We start from the raw sequence: 23225 nt of genomic DNA, 5'->3' as shown, positions 1-23225 counted from the left end.
GTGGGGTCTGGGGGAGGTAAGATGTACGCAGTCCATACCACTACTTCAGGTGAAGTAGAAAGGGTGTTTCCGATAGACCCCCGGCTCAAGACAAGGAGTAATAAACAAATACTTAATAAAGCATGGAACAAGATGTCAAGACATAAATAAGCCACCCACAAGGAATAATAAACAAAGAATAGTAACCACATTCGTAATAAGGCATGGAATAAAGTTTCCTAGCAAGAATAATACATCTACCAAGTAATGTCTTACCCCACGACTCAAACTGGCACTAGCCTTCTATCCTAATTCGTGTCCTCCAGATCTTCCTATCGAGGGTTATGTCCTCAGTAAGCTGTAACTGCTCCATGTCCCGCCTGATCACCTCTCTCTAGTATTTCTTCGACCTAACCCTACCCCGCCTGAAACCATCCAACGCAATCTTCTCACACCTACAAACCGGGGCATCCGTGCCTCTCCTCATCACATGCTCGAACCATCTCAATCGGACTTCCCACACCTTGTCCTCCATCGAAGCCACTCCAACCTTCTCCCGAATAGTCTCATTTTGAACTCTATCACCCCTATTAAGCCCACACATCCAACGCAACATCCGCATTTCTGCTACCTTCAATTTTTGAATGTGAGAGTTCTTCATTGGACAACATTCCGCTCCATACAACATGGCTGGACGCACTGCCACCCTGTAGAATTTGCCTTTAAGCTTGGGCGGAACCTTCCTATCACACAACATCCCCGAGGTGAGCTTCCACTTGATGCATTTTGCCTTAATACAGTGGGAGACATCCTCGTTAATGTCATCATTCTCCTGAATCATGGACCCCAGATACTTGAAACTATCCCTCTTACACACCATTTGGGAATCCATCCTTACTACCACCTCGTCTTCCTGCCTCACGTCATTAAACTTGCATTCTAAATATTCTGTCTTTCTCCTGCTCAACCTAAACCCTTTAGACTCAAGGGTCTGTCTCCATAGCTCTAATTTATCATTCACACCCCTCCGCGTCTCATTAATCAAAACTACATCATCTGCAAAAAGTATACGCCAAGGCACCTCTCCTTGAATATGTCGTGTCAACACATCCATCACTAGAGCAAACAAAAATGGGCTAAGAGTGGAACCCTAGTGCAACCCCGTCAAAATAGGAAAATGCTCTGAGTCTCCTCCCGCTGTCCTCACCTGAGTCTTAGCTCCATTATACATCTCCTTGATTGCTCTAATATATGCCACTGGTACCCCACTTACCTCCAAGCATCTCCAAAGCACCTCTTTAGGGACTTTGTCGTACGCCTTCTCGAAGTCGATAAACACCATATGTAGATCTCTCTTTATTTCCCTATACTGTTCCATCAATCTCCGCGCAAGGTGAATTGCCTCCGTCGTCGAGCGCCTGGGCATAAATCCAAACTAATTTTCTGAGATAGACATTATCCTCTTCAACCTCAACTCAACCACTCTCTCCCAAATCTTCATAGTGTGGCTCAATAACTTAATACCTCTATAGTTATTGCAACTCTGAATGTCATCCTTATTCTTATAAAGAGGGATCATATTACTCCATCTCCAAGCCTCGGGCATTTTCGCCGACTTAAAAATGCCATTAAATAATTCAGTCAACCACCTTAAGCCAGCCTCGCCAGAGAACTTCCAAAAATCCACAGGTATCTCATCAAGCCCCGTCACCCTACCCCTACGCATCCTGCGAATAGCCTCTCTGACCTCTTCTACCTTAAAATATCTACAATAACTAAAATCATGAAACTTATCTGTGTGCTCTAGCTCCCCTAATACAATAACTCTATCCCCTTCTTTATTTAATAACCTATCGAAGTACGACTGCCATCTCTTCTTAATATGACCATGCTCCACTAATACTCTACCATTCTCCCCCTTAATGCACTTCACCTGGTCGAGCTCACAACCCTTCCTCTCCCTAGCCTTAGAAATCCTAAACAACCTCTTTTCCCCTTCTTTCTCCTCTAACCCCATATACAAGCTCTCGAACGCTGCCGTCTTAGCTGCTGTGACTGCTAACTTATCCTCTTTCCTAGCTATCTTGTACTCCTCCCTATTATCTCGCTTCTCATCTTCATCCTTAATCTCACCTAACTTAGCATACGCTTCCTTCTTAGTCTTAACTTTCTTCCTAACTTTTTTATTCTACTACCAATCCCCATGACGATGGCCAGCACAGCCTTTGAAAATACCCAACACCTCACTAACAGTCTCCTTGATGCACCTAGATGCCCTATCCCACATATTATCGATGTCCCCCTGCACTCCCATACCTCTATTCCCGCCACTGTCTCTCCTATCTCTCTTGCATTCGCCGGTGTAAGGCCGCCTCACTTAATTCTAGGTCTACCTTTCTTACCTCTTCTCTTCTTATCTTTCTTAATACCTAAGTCCATCACTAAGAGCCTATGCTGAGTTGAAAGATTCTCACTCGGGACGACTTTACATTCCTTACACAATATCCTATCCCCTTTTTTAAGCAGCAAAGAGTCAATTTACGTCTTGGCTATCGCGTTTCAAAAGGTGATCAGGTGATCGTCCTTCTTCGGGAAGCTCGAATTCACCACTACCAACCCAAAAGACTTTGCGAAATCCAACAAAGCACCTCTCTTTTCATTTCTCTCCCCAAAACCAAAACCGCCTTGCACGTCGCCAAAGCCTCCCGGTAATGCCCCAATATGCCCATTGAAATCCCCCGCTATAACAATTTTCTCAAAACTAGGCACTCCTCTCGCCACCTCATCCATCACCTCCCAAAATCGTATCTTCTTCTCCCTATCCAAGCCCATGTGCGATGCATGAACACTGTACACGATCAGAGTAGACCCCCCAATGACCAACTTAACAGTCATCAACCTATTGTTGATCCTCTTAACCTTCACTACCTGCACTCTAAGCTCTTCATCTACTAAGATGCCAACTTCATTTCTATGTCTCTCGTTACCAGAGTACCACAGCTTGTAACCATCCACATCCTTAGCCTTAGACCCTACCCACTTATTCTCCTGCACACACGCAATATTGATCATCCTCTTTCAAAGAATCTTCACCAGCTCTATAGAATTACCCTACAGAGTAAGACCCAACCCACAACCTATCAACTCTAGCAACCCGTCTTCCTCTACCTCCTCGAACGTAGGGCCTAACCCCTACTCCCACACCCATCTTCCCCTCTTCCCCCACCCCCAACACAGGCCCCCGCCCCAACCTCCTTGGATATAAACCTATCCTACCATCAATGCCCACAGCCACAACTCCCAGAAAAAACTCACAACACCAGTAATCAACCAATAATAAAAAATAGAAGGCACAAGCACAGTATATAATATGAAATAATAAAGAAAAGTCAAACCCACCAATTATAACTAAGTCAAGCAATGGAATAAACCGAAAATATACAACAACAGACAATCCCAACAAATTAAGCATAAGTCAAGATACAGGAGATAATACTATAATTTATACGAAGGATGAAATAGCAAAGATTAAAAGTCACTAGGTTACGCTTGTAGACCAAGTCCTCTTTTCCTGCGTGGTATCTTAGGTCCCAGCAAACTGATGCCAAAACTGGTCGCCGAAATAATTGGTCGGAGCTTCACCGGAGTACCTCCAATATCCAAACTTGTGGGAACCAGATCTGGTCAAAACCAGAAGTACCGACAGATAATAAAATAATATTACTAAATCATAATAAATTCTATCAGTTGAGGTATTATCTAGAGCCTTAAATTCTTTTTTTTTATAATATTGATTTTAAAGTCTTTGATATGTGTAAATGGAGTGATGAAATTAATCATCTGGCATATGCTGATGACACAATTATTTTTGTGTCGACTGATTCAAAATCTCTACAACTGACTATGACTATTTTTGAGGAATATGCGGCTAAATCAGGGCAATTGATAAATAAAGAGAAAAGTTTCTTTTTTGTTTATCATAAAACTGCTCTAGCTCTCATCAATAGGATGGAATATTGCACGGGCTTTAAGAAAGGTAAATTTCCTTTGATGTATCTGGGCTGTCCTATTGGGAATGAAAAATAAAAAAGAAGGTCAAATTTGCTGATGAAGGTTCAAAATAAATTAAAGGATGGGAAGACAAGCCCCTTTAATTTTAGCGTAAGGCAGTATTGATTAATAGTGTTTTGACCAGCATTCCTATATATCTTTTATCTGCTATGATTCCTCCAAAGTGTGTGATTCATCACATATATAGGATTCTCGTAAGATTTCTAAGGAACTTTAATGAAGACGGTAGAAACAAGCATTGAGTTGCATAAGTTGATATTTATAGGCCTAAAGAAGAACGTGGTTTGGATTTTAGATCATTATTTGATGTTTCTAAAGCATTATTTGCTAAGCTATGATGGACTTTTAGAATCCAAAATCAATATCGATCAATTTTTTTAGGAAAAAATATTGCCAAAAAAAGGTAAGGTATTAAATAATGGAATGGAAAGGTGGTACTCTGATTTGGAGAAATATATTGGAGGCAAGGGATATGTTTGACTAGGAAATTTGGTGGGAGCCAAATAAGGGACATTCTAGTATATATTTGATAACTGGACACAATTAGGGGCTCTTAATTATTACATTTCTATCTCTACTATTAATAATTATCAGTGGGAGGATGTTAGCCAGTTGTTTATTGATGAGAAGTGGAATACTGAATTAATGCAAAAATTATTTACTGAGGAAGTATATAAATAAATACTCAGTAATATAAGTTGTACAAAAAACTTAGATGCATGACACAAGCCATGGTGGATATTGAATAGCACTTGAAGATTTACTGTAGGGTTTGTCTGGGAGTGTATTAAGCAAAGAGATATTATTTCAAAATGTTTTAACCACATATGGTTGAAAGGGGTGCTTTTTAAATTATCTTTTTTCTTGCGGAGACCATGGAAGAAAAAACTACCCTTTGGAGAAGTGTTGGTTAGATGTGGGATGAGTGAAGAAGTGACCTATTGCTGGTATGGAAATGAAAATTAAGAATCCTTTGAACATATTTTCATGCATTACCTTAATACTAGAGAATTATGGAGTTTCTTTGTTGCAGGTACTATTATTGTTGGACCTTTTTTATGGGTTAAAGAAGTCGTTTATAAGTGGTAGAGGGCAAAAGTTGCACCAAAATTGAAGTTAATATTCAAAGCAGTCCATATGTTCATACTCTGGCAAGTATGAAAAAAAAGGAACCTTGTGAAGCATGGAGGAAAAATATCCCTTAATAGAATGAAGCTGGAAACTTTTAGAAACTTATTTTATATAGTACAATGCATATATCCATGGATGTAAGAAATTCCATCCTCATGGACAGACACAGTGCACTTTTTGGAGGAGTATACTCCTAGAATTTATTGCAAGTTAGGGTACTACAAGGCCCCCAGGTTGGGTATGTTTAAATGCAATTTAGACGAGGCTGCAAGTGATAATCCAAAACCCATCATAGGAGCTTTTTGAGTTTAAATAACATTGAAGATATAATTTATGAATAAGGGAGAAGATTCAATGATAATTCTTACCTAATTGTTAAGTTTCTTCCTTTTAGAATGAGCCTGGATTATTGCATACTACATCAATATGTCCCTTTAATTATGGAAACTAATTCTCTAACTATTAAGAATATTCTAGATAGGGGGTGAAAAGTTCAATAGAGTATAGCATTAGAAATAGAGAAAATTAAAACCCTCGTGTCAAATGCAAGTGTAAAAATGTATCACACGTATAGAGAGGGCAAGAACCTAGCAGATTTTATAGCTAATCATGCGTTCTCTTTTATAGGGATAGACAGTATACACTATTCTACAATACGTTATTTTCCAAGGGAAGCTAAAGCTATTATAATCTTAGACAAAAAGTCACAACCCAAACTCGGTCCTGGCCATGATAGGAAATCTCAAGCCCACAATGGGCTAGAGACAACCCTCTTGTCCTGACCTCAAGTGGATATAAATATAAACACCAGAAGCCAAATAGATCTATAAAAAATATATGAATCCAAAATAAAGATAAAAATCAAAACAAGACATCTAATACATTACAAAACTGTCCATAAAAGACTACACATCAGAAATACCAACTATGTCGGGGAATGCCCCTGACTATGACAAAATGAATTCAAAAGTACTAAAACATTAAAGAAACCAATGTAATGGCCAAAACTTTAGAAATATGGAGGCTCACTACTTTACAACTAATTAATAGACGTACTAAAGCACCTAAAACTGCATAGTAGTAATAGAAAAGTCCTATTAGAACCTCTATTTCTATGGTAGACTATGTTTAGATATTATGGGTTGGGTTGAGGTGTTTTCACATGTTGGTATTAGGTGTATGTCGCCAAATAGACCCTCTGCTAAGGTTGTGCATTGCATTAAAAATACTAATAGCCACTGGATGGGGTATGCTCTTGGTGTGCTCCGTACATCCTCAGGTGTGCTTTTAGCGTACACCGTCTACCCTCAGGTATGTGTTGGTTGTGTGCCTCCCAACAAAAGCAAAGTGGGAAAATTTCTCTATTTTGACTTAGTTTGAGGGCATTGAAGTCTTTTCACATCCCTAAATCATTTCTAATCATTCATATACGAATTAAGGGGTCTTAAAACACATTATTTCCACCCTCTTAACCCTAAAAGTCCTATACACGATTTAAAACCCTTCCTCTCTTTCCAAGAAGAAAATTCAAGTTTCTTCCCTCAAGAACTCAAGAAGTTAAGTTCTAATTTCAAGCTTTCTTCAAGAATTTGTCTAATCGAGGTATGTGGGATTTTTGAACAAGGTTATTCTTTCATCCTTGTTTCCAAAGTACATGGTTTTAAGATTTAATTTATTTATTGTGAGTTAGGGTACATACCCAAATTGCTATATTCTTGAAGTATGTTACTACCATGAGATTGAAAGCTTTAAGTGCATCAAGAATTGCATATATTCATGTTTTGACTTATAAGATTCATATTGTGATTTTAATTTCATTATCTTGATTGAATATTGTTAAAATATTTCAAGATAATTATTGAGAATGAACTTTTGTCAAGAATTTTTAAGAATTTAAGCATGTATTATAAGTCCTAAGTACAAGTATTGAGTTTACAAGAAGATTATACTCTTAAGATCTCTTTTGATCTTAAGATAAGATATTAAATCCACATTTATTCATCTTGATTATGTTTTAAAGTACAGAGAAGCATAACTAGTTTTCACCCTGTAAACTCTTATGCTAATTTAAGGTGGATTTCCTAAAGTGGGAGCATATAAGTATTTAGGAGTAGTATTTAGCACCTAGAATAGAATGCGGATGAGGGTATCCTTAATTCCTAGAAACTACGAGCCAATGTCGGTTAAGATTTTTTCTAATATGGATGAAGCTCAGTGATCACTAAGATTAAGTTTCTATTCCGATGGCAAGGATAGGAAAGCTCTCCCCAATGTGAGTAAGACGTTGGAATCTATGATAGCTCACATGGCTTATGGTGGTTAGAAGACTCTCCCAAAAAGAAAGAATAGTACGTAAATCTTTTAGAACTAACTGTTATGACTCACAAAGTTTATCCTTATGTTTTATTTATTCATGTTTATAATTTTGCAGTCTTTGATTTATTCAAGCACAAGGTAAGTCATTTATACTTAGCATGCATCATTTAAAGTTTATATGAATATTTAGTTATTGTTTTACTTATGCACTCAGTCCCACACACCAATACATTCAAAAAGTACTGACCCACGTATATGTATATGTGCTACATTGTCTCATAATGTAGGCACCGGTTGTAGCCCACACATCATAATGAGACAGTTTGCAGCTTTTAGTTAGCAGGTGAAGATTTCTTTTGATTTGAGGAATCGACCCACTCTAGTTCTAGTAGCATTATTTTCAGTCGTATTGATTAGGGATAGCTAGGGGTCATGTCCTGGCTACCTATAGTCGGTATTAGTAGAAAATTCATAGATGTTTATTTAGAGTTGATGTATTTACTTTCATTTTTGTTTTGTATAACCAAAGTGTAAATGTTGTAAATAGTTTTGTATTGAACATACTTAGCAAAGACATCTCTTCCGCTTACTACTTTTAGATTTATGTAACATATTCAGTTGCTCATAAGTTATGCAAGTATCATGGGTTAGCTTAGAATCACTTCTGGTTCTAAGCACCATGTGACGTCCAGGGGGTAGTCTTGGGTGTGACACAAGCACTGACATTTAACTCGAGGAAAAGGGGTAAAATAGTGCATTTATAAAAACCAATCAAAACCGCATGCATAATATTTATATTTACATATATAGGATACTGGGATAGGGACATGGTCCATTAATGTGATAGTTTAAATCAATAGCCTGAACTATATAGTCTACTCTATCCTAAAGACACCCAAGAGCTATATGGGTCTGGCTATCCCTACTAGAAGGGCCTCAATGCATGTTAGCCACAAGTATCGAGGAAAGACTAAAGACACCAAGGCAATATCCATCCAAAATATAATGTGTATCCAGACACATGGTCATATAGACCACCCAATTTCGGTAAAGGTGGTTTTTAGTATTTCACCCCTTGGGACTATACCTTCATGGTGAGCTACGTAATTTCTTTTAAGCCCAAATTAAAATAGTTTACACATAACCTAACTGTTAACCAAGGAGTCTTTACTTAAGGCAGTTTCCAACATGGTATTGTTGTACCAATATACTTGCAAGCTAATTCAATTATGCTAAACCAGTCCATTTAACCTTTACACTCTAAGTTCCATTTAAAATCCAAAACCATGGCAACCAAGGGTATTCCAAAACCATTGTTATCCATTTATCATTTAATAAAATGCAATATTTTCAAAGGACAGGTTAAACATTGTGAATATCCATATTTAAAACTAATTTTGTAAAGTGGGTTGAGGTTAATGTCATTATCAAGCCAAAATATCATTAATTTGGGGAACCAATGTCCCCCATTCAAATCATTATAACAATGCACTCATTCAGTCCAAAAAACCATCAATTAAAGCATGAGTAACACATTTAAAACATGGGATAAACAATTCAAGTAATAACAATCAAAATCCCTAAATCCAATTTCAAACCCAACAATTTATGACAAAATATAAAATACATGTTAAGGAATGAGAAACATGCCTGAAATATAGAAAAAAAATTAAAGTTTAGATCCTGAATGGTGAATTCCTTGTAAAACCCTTGAACTTTCTTGGGTTGGGAGCTAAAGAGGAAAAATATAATGTTTTGATCTTGACAATCGAAGGAAAAAGGTTAATTTGGTGTTTTAAAGTCATTTAAGGAGTAAAGGACCAAAACTCCCCTCACCCCAAGTGGAAAAAATAAAACTAGATAAATTTAACATAACAACGTGGCCCATCACTATCATAGAGGGTAGTAAACGTTTCACGCTCTTATCGCAGAAGATAAGTGGTATGGAATGACACTATTGTGGAAATTCACTGCCTCGAAGTCCCAAAATGACCCTAAAACCTTTTTGAAAATTTCAAAACTTTCTCAAAACACCATTTCAACATCCCTAATCATAATTCTAGTGAAATATTTACATTACGAATACGGGAGGGACAAAAATATAATAGTCAAAATATTATGGGGTTGTACATTATCCCCCATTTGGATTATTCATCCCCAAATGAGAAGTTAAAGCATTTTGTAAGACCCTGCAGAATCCTAGCTTAACTTAGTCCTTTAGAGCATAAAAAGAGGTCCCAAACTTAGAAATTTCCATGAAGTATTTATACTTAGAAAAATTTCAGCGAAGTGTTTATATTTAGAATTATTTTATCCCTCATAATTTGGAGATCTTAGTTTACAACCCTTATGACCTTAAAATGTCGATCCTTGGATTGAATCATAATCAGGTGTGTCTATAGGTTACTTCGGATGAGTTTTTGATTTTTTGAACCTTGTTTGAATCATATTTAGGTGACCAAAACTGTGGATCGATGCGATCTCAAAACATTGTGTCGCCCATCGCATCCACGGATATTTTTCCCCAGCTTCTAGTAAACCAATGTGAACTCGATGCAATACGTCGGCCATCGCGTCTGCCCCATTGACGTGGTGCATCGGTCTGTGCATCACTGGGCATATTTTTAGTCATTAAAAATCTGTGTCCATTGGGCTATTTGGGTCATTTTCCCACCCTTAATCAGCCACAAAAATACAAGATTAACCTACTCTAAAGGCAAAATCTCTCATTCTCTCTCAAATTTACTCAAGAACAAACCCTAGGGCATTCAAATTTCATGACCAAACTTCAAGAACAGACCATCAATATTCACAAATTTAATTAACAAGGTATGTTAGGTGTTCATTCATGGAATCTTTTCACCTATGAAGTCCAAGAACCCTTTTTAAAAATATAAGTTTATGATCTCATGATTTACATGTTGGAATTGGATTGTGTTCACGTGTGAATTGACGTTTGGGATTTTATTCTATTATTTATTACAAGTTTCATAAAAACTAAATAATTGTGAGTTGATTTATCTGATCTTCATCTTGAACTCTTAAACTACAAGTTGAATGTAGTAGCCATGATATTATTACATGTTTATTGTTATATGAAATAACTATTCTCCCAAGTGTTTAATAAAATGCTTATGTGAAATGATTAGTGAAAGCATGACATGTTGTTATGTGATTCCATTCATGCACAAGCTCAAGTATATCAAGTGTTACACAAAATGTCAAAATAAATGCATTGTTGGTAAGCAAGTATAATTATGCTTTTAAGGTTATGCTATGTTTTACTTTTCATTCTATCGAGTCCTGGGGGTATTCAATATCCAAAAATCTAACTGTTGACCTAGAGCTATAGTAGTTACAAAATAGTCTCAGAAATATCACGATCAATAGTATTCAATCAGTACAGAACTCAGGGTATTTAGTTAGATATCAAAACTCCATGAACTCAGTCCAGTTCATTCAGTTAACACGATCAGTAACAATTTAGTCCATCCTAGTACAGTTTATAAATCTGTCCAGTGTCAATCAAGTGGGAGTAGGATTCAGCACTGAGTGAACCCAATGATGGGGACTCACCTGCTAGTAGAGGGTATGATTCTTTGAAGTATCCCTTGCATTCCAGAACTACATAGCTAGCATAAGTTGAGAAATTAACTTTCCAGTTGAGGGTTGATAAGGTGTATTACCTACAAGTTAAGGGTACCACTATTCTTATATAGATCACTGCCAGATGAGGGTGACTCAGCAACTTGTCTTTACTCGTGGCATGGTACTGACACCCTTTAAATTGGGGTTGTAGGTTGGACCCCAAATTAGTTTAGAAAGGGGCATTTCAGTTAGGTGATTACATCCTACAGTTTTAATTTTAGTTTCAATCTCAGTATAGAACTTAGTTCAGTTCTACAGAACCAAGACTGTCAGACACAATCACCCAGCTTAGTATAAAACTCAGTTCAGTTTTACAAAATTAGGACTGTCAGGAACAGTCACCCAACTAACAGTAATACAGATATCAATGAATTCAGATAGTAGTCATTTATTTATTATAACTCAGTACCCAGAGTTAATATGACCTCAGTTACAGTATACATAGTTATGTACATAATATTGCATAATCAGTATTTACAGCAGTTTCATAGATACATGTACTCTCATTTAGATATATTCATGTTACTCAGTCAGTTATTGTTCATGCATACACACCCATGCATTCAGCCTTACCTCGCTTAGCATAACAGTACATTCAAAGTACTGATGCATACCTTTTTTTTTTTGCTATAATGTCTTATATCATAGGTTCAAATGAATGGGCTCCTGATCGTACTTAGCAGCCCAGCTTATCAGCAATAGACTTAGTGGTGAGTCCTCATAGTTCGAGGACAAAGTTGTTATTTTAGTATACTCTAAGTAGTCAAAGTTAGTTATGGGCTTGACCCATCAACTCCACCTTTATACAGTCAGAGGCTTTCAGACTAGATTATTTCAGATAGATGCTCAGTTTTCAGTATTTATATATAAGTATTTAATTTCATTTATGAACCTTATGGTAGATTCAGCCTAATTTCTATATTATTATAATCATGGGTTATCTTGTGGTCCTTCAGGATTATGAGCACCGTGTGACATCTGGGGTGCAGAATCAGGGCATTACAAACTTGGTATTAGATCCTAAGGTTCAACAGAGTCTTAGAAGGTCTGAAAGTCATATCTAGTAGAGTCTTGTGCATAGGTGTATAGCACGCCACACTTATGGACAATAGGCTATGATGAATTTTAGGAAAATTTTTCCTTCTTTCAAGTAGTCATATCATGCGAGTGAGCATGAGCTCAAGTTAAACTCTCTTTCTAATTCAAGTTTCCCTTCTATTTATAGAATATGCCTCCCAAAAAGACTAATGGAAGAAGAATAGGAAACCAGCCAGCACCTCCGCCCGTCCAGCTAGATCTTCAGAGTAGCTTTCACCATTCTAGCTTATTCTGTGGCAGCCCAGAATAAATGTCCAGTTATCGTTCAGGCCAACCAAGTGGCCACTACTGTTGCATCTAGAATTTGGGACTTTATCTAAATGAATCCCCCATCATTTACAAGGTCTAAGTCAGATGAGAACGAATAAGAATTCCTTGATTAGGTGCATAAACTCACAGATATTATGGGGGTAATTGCTAGTGAGAGTACTGAGTTGGCTGCATATCAGTTACAGGATGTAGCTCACTCATGGTTCAAGCAGTGAAAGGCAGAAAGGGCCGCAGATGTAGTGCCCATAGAATGGGAGGAGTTTGATACTACTTTTTTGGATAGGTTCTTCCCACTGGAGTTGAAGGAAGCGAAGGTTTTGGAGTTTATTAACCTAAAGCAGGGCAACATGACAGTGAAGAAGTATTCTCTCTAGTTTAATTAGTTAGCCAGATACGATCCTCATGTGGTAGCAGATAGCAAATCTAAGATGAGTAAGTTTGTGTTGGGTGTGTCTAAAAGTGTGGTGAAGGAGTATAGAACCACAATGCTAATTAATAAGATGGACATATCTAGGCTCATGGTCCATGCTCAATAGATAGAAGAGGTTAAGAATAAGGAGAGTGAGAGGAAAAATAAGAAGGCTAGAATAGGTAGCTTCAACTTCGCTCAAACTAAGTTAGAGGGTAGAAATCATTCCCAATTCTGGCTAAAATCTTCAGTTCCAGCTCCGTCCTCAACCAGTGCTCCAGTCCTAAAATTCAGAGATTACAATAAAGTTAGGGCACCAGGCCCTAAACCCCAGAGTAGTATTAGCAATGCCTGAACAAATTCTCTTTGCCTGAAGTGTGGCAGAAACCATCAGAGTGTTTATAGAGCTGGCAGTGATGTGTGTTTCAGATGTGGCAAACTAGGCCATAGAATCAGAGATTATCCTCAATCAGGTTCTAAGGGTTAGTATAATAATCCTTTAGCTCAGTTTGGTCACCCAAATCGGCAGGGTGTTGTTTCCAGTACCACCAGGGGGTAGCACCCAAACAGACTCTATGCACTCCAGTCCCGACAGGATTAGGAAAATTCTCCTGATGTGGTCACTGGTACATTACAAGTTTCTCATTTACATGTGTATGCTTTGCTAGATACAGGAGCTTCTTTGTCCTTTGTAACTCCTTATATAGCTATTGAGTTGGGAGTCAATCCTGAAATCCTAGAAGAGCGTTTTTCAGTCTCTACCTCGGTGGGTAAATCTATCATAGCCTAATGGATATACAAGAACTGTCCGATTATGGTATCTCAGAAAGTCACTTTAGTAAACTTAGTAGCATTAGAGATGACAAATTTTGATATCATTATCGGCATGGATTGGCTTCATTCATGCTATACTTCAGTTGACTGCAGAAATAGAATTGTCCTTTTTTAGTTTTCGAATGAACCTGTCCTTGAATGGAGGGGTAGTACTTCAGCACTTAGGGGTCAACTTGTTTCTTACCTATGTCTGAGAAAAATGATATCTAAGGGATGTATTTATCATCTTGTTCAAGTGAAGGATTCTACTTATAATACTCTCAGTTTTGAGTCAGTTCCAGTGGTATGTGAAGTTCCTGATGTGTTTCTCGAAGATCTTCCCAGGGTTCCTCCCAAATGGGAAATTGACTTTGGAAAAGACCCTTTTCTCGATATTCAGCCTATCTTTATCCTACCCTACAGAATGGCTCCAACAGAATACAAGAAATTAAAAGAACAGTTGAAGGATCTCCTAGATAAAGAATTCATCATACCCAGCGTATCCTCTTGGGGTACACCAGTTTTATTCATGCATAACAAAGACAGTTGTCTCAGAATATGTATTGACTACCTTCAATTGAAAAAAGTCACAGTCAAGAACAAGTATCCACTTCCCAAAATCGATGTCTTATTTGACCAACCTCAGGATGCCAGTTACTTTTCTAAGATAGACCTTAGATCAGGCTATCATCAGCTTAGAGTTAGAGAATGTGACATTCAAAAAATAGCTTTCAGGGAACTCGGTATGGTCACTTTGAATTCCTAGTCATGTCATTTGGTTTTATATTGCTTCAACAACCTTTATGGACTTAATGAACCGCGTGTTCAGGCAGTACTTAGACATGTTTGTCATAGTCTTCATTGATGACATTCTTGTATACTCCCGCAGTGAAAGTAACCATACAGATCATCTCAAAATAGTGTTACAAACTCTAAGAAGCCATCAGTTGTTCGCCAAATTCAGTAAGTGCGAATTTTAGATAAGGTCAATAGATTTTCTTGGTCATATAGTTTTCAGTGATGGCATTAGAGTTGATCCTCTAAAGACTGAAGCAGTAAGAAACTAGACTAGGACCATCTCTCCATTAGATATTAGGAGTTTTTTGGGTTTTGCTTTCTATTACCAATGGTTTGTTAAAGAATTTTTATCCATTGTATTTCCTATGTCCAGTTGACTCAGAAGAAAGTCAAATTCCAGTGGTTAGGTTCTTGTTAGAAAAGTTTTCAAGAGTTGAAGACACGATTCACTACAACCCCAGTTTTGACTTTACCAGATGGTCAGATGGGTTTGTGGTATATTGTGATGCTTCTAGAGTCGATTTGGGGTGTGTTTTAATGTAGATAGGTAAGGTCATAGCCTATGCCTCTAGACAGCTTAAGCCCCATGAGAAGAATTACACCACTCATGATCTAGAGTTTGCAGCTGTAGTGTTTGCCTTAAAGATCTGGAGGCACTATTTGTATGGGGTGCATGTTTATGTGTTCATAGACCATAAAAGCCTATAGTATGTATTTTCTCAGAAATACATGAATCTGCATTAGAGAAGGTGGTTAGAGTTGTTGAAATACTATGACATGAGTATTTTATATCTTTCAGACAGACAATATAGTGGCTGATGCTCTCAGTAGGATGTCTTTGGATAGTGTTTCCTACGTGAAGGATAGTAAGAAGAAATTAGTTTAGGAAGTTCACCTACTTGCTCGACTAGGTGTCCGCTTAATCAATTCAGTAGAGGGTAGCGTATGGGTATAGAATAGTTTGAAATTATATCTGGTTTCCAAAGTGAAAGAAAAGTAGGTCAGGGATCCCAGTATATTTAAATTGAAAGAGTCAGTTAGAGATCAGAAAGTAGAGGTGTTCTCCCAAGGAGGAGATGGTGTGTTACGTTGATAGGGTAGACTATGTGTTCCATGGGTAGATAGTGTGAGATAGTGGATTCTTACAGAACTGCATGGTATGCGCTACTCAATTCACCCAGGGGCCACCAAGATGTACTGCGACTTGTGGGAAGTCCATTAGTAGAGTGGGATGAAGAAAGACATTGCAGAGTTTGTAGCTAAGTGCTCAACATGTCAGCAGGTTAAGATCGAGCATCAGAAGCCCAGTGGATCTATGTAGGAGTTTAGTATTCCTACCTAGAAGTGGGAGAAGGTGAATATGGATTTATGAGTTTGCCCCGTACTCATTGCTAGCATTATTCGATTTGGGTCATTATAGATAGGATGATCAAATCAACTACCTTCTTACCAGTTCATATCTCTTATTTAGCCGAGGAATACGCCAAGATCTTTGTCAAAAAGTTGGTCAGATTGTACGGAGTTCTTTTGTCTATTATTTCAAATAGAGGTATGCAGTTACCTCTCATTTCTGGAAAGCTTTCTAAAAGGGTCTTGGTCCCCAAGTTCACCTCAATATAGCCTTTCATCCTTAGATAGATGGTCAAGCAAAAAGGACTATTCATACTTTAGAAGATATGTTAAGAGTGTGTTCTATTAACTTTAAGGGTAATTAGGAAGACCACTTACCCTTGATTGAGTTCGTGTATAATAACAGCTATCATTCCATCATTAAAATGGCTCCATTTGAGACGCTTTATAGAAGGAGATATAGATCTCCCATTGGTTGGTTTGAAGTGGGCGAAGTTGCAGTAGTAGGGCCTGACTTGGTATTTGATACCTTAGAAAAAGTTTGGTTGATCAGGGAAAGGCTTAAGATAGCTCAGGGTCGTCAGAAATCGTATGCAGATGTGCGAAGAAAAAATCTCGAGTTTGAGATTGGTGATTATGAGTATTTGAAAATCTCTCCTATGAAGGGAGTGAAGATATTTAGCAAGAAGGGGAAGCTTAGTCCCCAATATGTCGGTCCTTACCGAATTCTCAACTATTTTGGAAAGGTAGCTTACGAGCTTGAGTTGCCTTCAGACTTAAATTCAGTGCATCCAGTGTTTCACATCTCCTTGCTTAAGAAGTACATAGGTGACCCAGTAGTTATAGTCCCGATAAAGGGCACTGATGTCCAGAACAACCTCTCTTATGAGGAAATCCCAGTTGAAATTCTTGATTATCAGGTTCGCAGACTGAGGAACAAAGAAGTTCCTCTAGTCAAAGTTCTTTCACAAAATCAGTCCGTTAAGGGAGCTACTTAGGAAATAGAAGTAGAGATGCAAACCAAGTATCCTAACCTATTCTCTATAAACTCAGACTCAGCTCAAGGTAAATGGTTTCCTTGGATTTACTCAGTTCCATGCTTAGATTACCTTTATGAACACAATATCGGTTTCAGTTGCATAGAATTCTCTTATCATGCATATCATCATGAAACAGCTCAGTCATGTGTTATGTCTTCAGAATTCAGTCATGTTTCAGTTATGCATGTCTAGTATGAAAACTCAGTATGTCATTAGTCTCAGTTATATAATCATGCTTCAGTTGTACATGATTCAGTATGTAATCTAAGTCTATCAGTATTATCAACTTAGTCAATCTCATTCGAGGACCAATGTTCAAAAGGGGGAAATATTGTAAGACCCCACAGAATTCTAGCTTAACTCAGTCCTTTAGAGCATAAAACGAGGTCCTAAACTTAGAAATTTCAGCTAAGTGTTTATACTTAGAATTATTTTAGCCCTCATAATTTGGCGATCTTAATTTACGACCCTTATGACCTTAAAATATCGATCCTTGGATTGAATCATGATCAGGTGTGTCAATAGGTCACTTCGGGTTAGTTTTGGATTTTTCATACCTTGTTTGGATCATATTTAGGTGACCAAAATAGTGGATCGACACGATCTAGACTGGTTGCATCGTCCATCGTATCGACGGATATTTTTCCCCAACTTCCAATGCAAATTCTAGTGAACTAACATAAAATGACGTGGCTGTCGGCCATTGCGTCGACCCCATTGACACAGTGTATCAGTCTGCACATCACTGGGCACGTTTTCAGTCATTAAAACTCTGCATCCATAGGGGTATTTGGGTCATTTTCCCACCCTTAATCAGCCCTAAAACCACGGAAATAACCTACTCTAAAGGCAAAATCCCGCATTCTCTCTCAAATTTACTTAATAACAAACCCTAGGGTATTTAAATTTTAAGACCAATCTTCAATAACACACCATCAATCTTCACAAATTTAACTACCAAGGTATGTTAGGTGTTCATTCATGGTCTCCTTTCACCCATGAAGTCCAAGAAACCTTTTCAAAACTACAAGTTTATAATTTCATGATTTACATGTTGGAATTGGATTGTGTTCATGTGTGAATTGATGTTTGGGGTTTAATTTTATTATTTATTACAAGTTTCATGAAAACAAGATAATAGTGAGTTGATCTATATGATCTTCATGTTGAACTATTGAACTACAAGTTGAATGTAGTAGCCATGATATTATTATATGTTTATTGCTATATGAAATAACCATGCTCCCCAAGTGTTTGTTAAAATTCTTATGTGAAATGACTAGTGAAAGCATGACATGTTGTTATGTGATCCCATTTATGGACAAGCTCATGTAGATCAAGTGTTACACAAAATGTAGAAATAAATGCATTGTTAGTAAGCAAGTATTATTATGATTTTAAGGTTATACTATGCTTTACTTTCATTGCTATCGAGTCCTGGGGGTAATCAATACCCGAAAATCTAGCTATTGACCTAGAGATACAATAGTTACAGAATAGTCTCAGAAATATTATGATCAGTAGTATTTAGTTAGTATAGAACTTTGTGTATTCAGTCAGATATCAGAACTTAGTGAACTCAGTCCAGTTCAGTCAATTAACACGATCAGTAATAGTTCAGTCTAATCTAGTACATTTTAGAAATTAGTCTAGTGTCAATTCAATTGGGAGTAAGATTCAGCACCGAGTAAACCAAGGATGGGGACTCACCTGCTAGTAGAGGATGTAATCCTTAGAAGTAAACCTTGCATTCCATAACTACGTAGTCAACATAGGTTGAGACATCAACCTACCAGTTGAAGGTACCACCGTTCTCACTCAGAGTACCTACCATATGAGGGTGACTCAGCAACTTGTCTTTACCCGTGGCACAGTACTGACACCCTTCCAGATTTTGTAACATATTAGACCCCAAATCAATTTAGAGAGGGTCATGTCGGTTAGATGATTACCTTCAACAGTTTCAGTTTCAGTCTCAATATAGAACTCAGTTCAATTCTACAGAACCAGGACTGTCAAACACAGTCACCCAGCTCTGTATAGTACTCAGTTTAATTCTACAGAATTAAGACTGTCAAAAATAGTCACCCAGCTAATAGTAATACAATTATCAGTGAACTCAAATAACAGTCATTCAGTTATCAGAACTCAGTACCTAGTCTTAATATAATCTCAGTTATAGTACATATAGTTATGTACATAGTATTACATAATTAGTATTTACAGCAGTTTCATAGATACATTTACTCTCATTCAAATATATTCATGTTACTCAGTCAGTTATTGTTCATGCATATGAACACATGCATTTAGCCTTACCTCACTTATCATACCAGTACATTCAAAGTACTAACGCATATTTTTTTTTGCGCTATGATGTCTTATATCATAGGTTCAGATGCACGGGCTCCTTATCATAGTTATCAGCCCAGCTTATCAGCATCAGACTAAGTGGTGAGTCCCCATAGTTCAAGTATAAAGTTGTTATTTCAGTATACTTTCAGTAGTCGGAGTTAGTTGGGGGCTTGTCCCATCAACTCCACCTTTAGATAGTTAGAGGGTTTTAGACTAGATTATTTCAGATGCTCAGTATTCAGTATTTATATACTAGTATTTGATTTTAGTTATGAACCTTTTGACAGATTTAGCCTAATTTCTGCATTATTATAATATTTTTACTCAGTTATTGCAGTAGGTACCTGATATGCCCAAATTATACCTCTCTTGCGAGAGAGTTAGTGATTGCTATCAAATATAAAACCCAACTAGGTTGGTTGTCGAATCCTACAGGGAATACCGTGTTCACTAAGTATTGTGATACTTATTAGACTATTGTCAAATGTTCCTGAGTAAAATGGGTTTTGATTTATGAATTATATTCTAAATAAATTGTAACAGAGTTTTTCCAACTAATGATTCCTTTTGAAAGTAGTAATTCAATGGTATTAAACAAACTAGAGTTATGGTTACCAAGATGCTTAAACAGTTAGGGTTGTGAATCACTTTTGAGTTCTAATTAATAGCTTCAATTGTAAGAGTAGCTGAATCCTATTGTTTACCCATTAGTTTCTCAACCTAAATGGATAGTTTATCCTTTAATTCTCTCAAACTTAAAGAATGCACTACTTATTCAACTATTTTCTCATGTAGGTCAATCCTATTAAGGCATTTGCCATTAATCCAAAGGTTAAAGCCTTTAAATTCCATGTAAACCCTTTCTTTTTCCAATAAATACTTTTCTATTCGAACAAGTGTGTTCTTGGGATCACCTTTCAAGTTTACAACCAAGAAAAGTAATTAAAATGAAGAAGGGTTTATGCAATGTCAATTACCCATGAAACTCAATTAGAATCATAATCCAAATCAATTTTTCACATCAAGGCTCCCATAACCCTAGTTATGGGAGCTTAGCCACACATCTCCATAGAAAAAGATAAAAAAATCTTTGTATTGTTCATAAATAAATTCAAAATTCACTTACAAAAGTTACAAGAATTAGTTCTTGATTCTTCAATAGAAATGGAATGATTAGATCCACAAGTTTCGATTGATTCACAGAATACTACTTTATAGGGTTTCAAAGATGGAAATCTAAGGTAACAATATCCAAGATGATTGAAATAAAACTGTAACTGGGTATTTATATGATCCTAGGTAAAAAAGATTTAAAATTCAAATGTAGAAAAACCGCATCCAAGGTGACAGTCACATCGATTGTCCGTCGGGTGGACCTTCGCTAAAGGTTCCATAAAGTTAGGTGTCATTAAGTGTTGATAGCCAACTCAATGGTTTATCTCTAGCCTAGCGGTCCATCGCTTGGACCATCGCGTGACTCTTCAAATTTCCAGGTTCTATTTCGACCTGATGGCCAAGTTGGTGGTGCATCGGATATTTAATGGTCTGCCAATTGGACCATCACAGGGGTCCCTCATCTAATTCTCCATGGTTTACTTTGACGGCAACCCCAGCAATCTATCACCTGGCTGACGGTTCGTCAATTGGACCATCAGTGACTTTTTTCTGTTACTTTTCTAGGTTTTCTTCTTCAGCTAGCTCCTTACCATAAAATGCTCAAATCCAATATTAAATACAACTTTAGTTGCTTGAAATACAATTTTCCAAAGAAAAAGATGAAAAATGTTCCGTCCAAAGTCGGAACATCAACACCCTCAACTTAAGATAATTACTTTTCCTTAAGCAACTAGTATCAAATTGCAAACATGAATAATACAATGACAGGTATTCAACTACTGAACCAATTTTCACACAACCATTCACTTGTCATCCCAATATTATGGCTCAACACATCAGGATTCGTAACTGACAGTGTTTCAAATTCAGTACATATACACAAACATGGATGTAATAATCTACAAAGATCAGCCAAATTAAGTGTAACTCAAGTTGACCTCATAGTCAAGGAAATTTACCACTCGTTATATTTTATGGATACAAATCAGAACTCTCACAGTCATCAAAGAAGTTACAAACATAGTGCACATACCCATAGGCTTGCCCTTATCATCTAACGCTCCTTTATAGATGATTCGCCAAGATCAAGCAAGTCTTTTTCAGGCTTGTAATGAGACTTCAAGGCTAGGTGAGGAAAGATTTTAGGAAAATTGACTTAACACTAGGATTTAACTCTCTTTGTCCTCGAATTCTACCTACCAAGGCCATGCTGTACTAGCTTACTTACTCTTTTCTCGTTCATTCACACTTTACCATAATAACCCCTATTTTATATATATATATATACATACATACACAGATAAGCATTAGCAACCCTCATCTTATGCTGATGCAATCAGTCAAGGTGTACAGTGTCTTGAATAGACCAGAGCTAGATGCTCTAAACCAAGCTCTAAACCATCTTTGGATTAAAAAGCTAACAGCTTGACAATAGCCACCCTTAATTTAGGTATTTTGTCTAAGTTTAGGTTCATAATGCCCACCGTTGGTCTAGGGCCAGAGATAGGTGTTAACAGCTTAAAGAGAGTTCACTATAGTGATTGGTGATGAAGAAAAATTAACACAGGCTCAAAGAAGGGTTCAAAAATGGAAAATTCTTTTTGGTGGGGTTAATTATTTTTGCTAAGTGGACTAAAATTACAAGGCGGACTGCAATCATTTCTTATTTCATCAACTACAAAACAACATAAATTGAACTAGGCAAGTTCTAGGTACTACACTATGTAAGAACTAACACAAATACTCATACACACAATGGCCACTGAGTCAAACTCATTCTGTTGTTCTGAAGATTTACATCATATGTCATGTATATTTTACAAGTTAATGCCATTACAGAATCATTAAAAGTTGCTCACATATGCTAGAAGACAGAAGTAAGCAGTCACACAAACATATACATAGCCTTATGCCAACATCACTCATCATCCATATACACAACAGGGAACTATCATAAAAACACTTTTATTTTATAAATAAACATTAACAAACAAAACTTAAGAAAATTAAATGCAATCCTAAACATAATCCTAAACATGCCGATTCTTCTAGATATCATATGGGAGGAAAATAATATCAACAACAAAACCTCCCATGGTACAAGTACACCTACCCCCACAGAAAATAATATTTTATCCTTAATGCATGCAAATAAAGTACAGAGGATGGGAAATACTTGTAATGCCTCTTATTTATCTGAGGCGTCTATGAAATGTGGTGAGGCTCCAGTGCCCTCACCTTCTGCAACATTGACCCCTATGGTGGTGGGGGTACTCATAAACTTATCCTTTAGAATTGGAGAGATCACATCCCGAATAGGGTCTGAACTCGGCCCCCTAACTGGGGCTGAACTAGTAGATACTCCTACCGATTTATCTTATACTCTCTTCTTTATTATTTCTTTATCTCTTCTTGATATTTTCTTGGCTTTCTTCATATCATGATGCTCTCTTTCCTCTAGTGTCATTGCTTCTCTCTTTCTTCTCTTATCAGCTTTTATTTCAGCATGCTCATCTACCTGTTGCTTTTCTTTATCTTTTAATGGTCTTCCCTTTAGATCAACAATTCCCTTATCTCCATCACTCATTACCAGGGCCAAATCAAAAATAGGCTACTGAGGTTGCCTGCTCTTCAATTCTTCGATGTCAGTTTGTGCTTTCTTAAACTCTTCCATAAACTTTGTCAGGTCAAGAATGGACTTTGAATCTATCCTTTTGTTAATTCGCTCCTCCATGTGATCCATCCTTATCTGAATATCTTGGAATGGAAATATTGCCTTGGCTACAATTCTGTCAACAAAGGGCTTAAATTCTGCAGCCTAAGTGTCTAGT

The 23225-nt window shown here is 37.1% G+C and overlaps 1 protein-coding gene across 1 annotated transcript; it reads right to left on the bottom strand.

The window, feature by feature from the left end:
- Positions 1 to 2538: 2538 nt before the first annotated feature.
- Positions 2539 to 22981, bottom strand: LOC107854735. Its single transcript, XM_016699744.1, has 2 exons — positions 22778 to 22981; positions 2539 to 2979 (listed from the first exon to the last, which is right to left on the bottom strand). The coding sequence occupies exons 1-2, from the start codon at positions 22979 to 22981 to the stop codon at positions 2539 to 2541; spliced, it is 645 nt and encodes a 214-aa protein (XP_016555230.1).
- Between the last annotated feature and the right edge of the window lie 244 nt (positions 22982 to 23225).

The sequence above is a fragment of the Capsicum annuum genome, chromosome 9 (genome assembly GCF_002878395.1).
Source record: "Capsicum annuum cultivar UCD-10X-F1 chromosome 9, UCD10Xv1.1, whole genome shotgun sequence".
Lineage (NCBI taxonomy): Eukaryota > Viridiplantae > Streptophyta > Magnoliopsida > Solanales > Solanaceae > Capsicum > Capsicum annuum.
The sequence above is the reverse complement of the archived record's forward strand: the minus strand, read 5'-3'. Positions and strand labels throughout refer to the sequence as shown.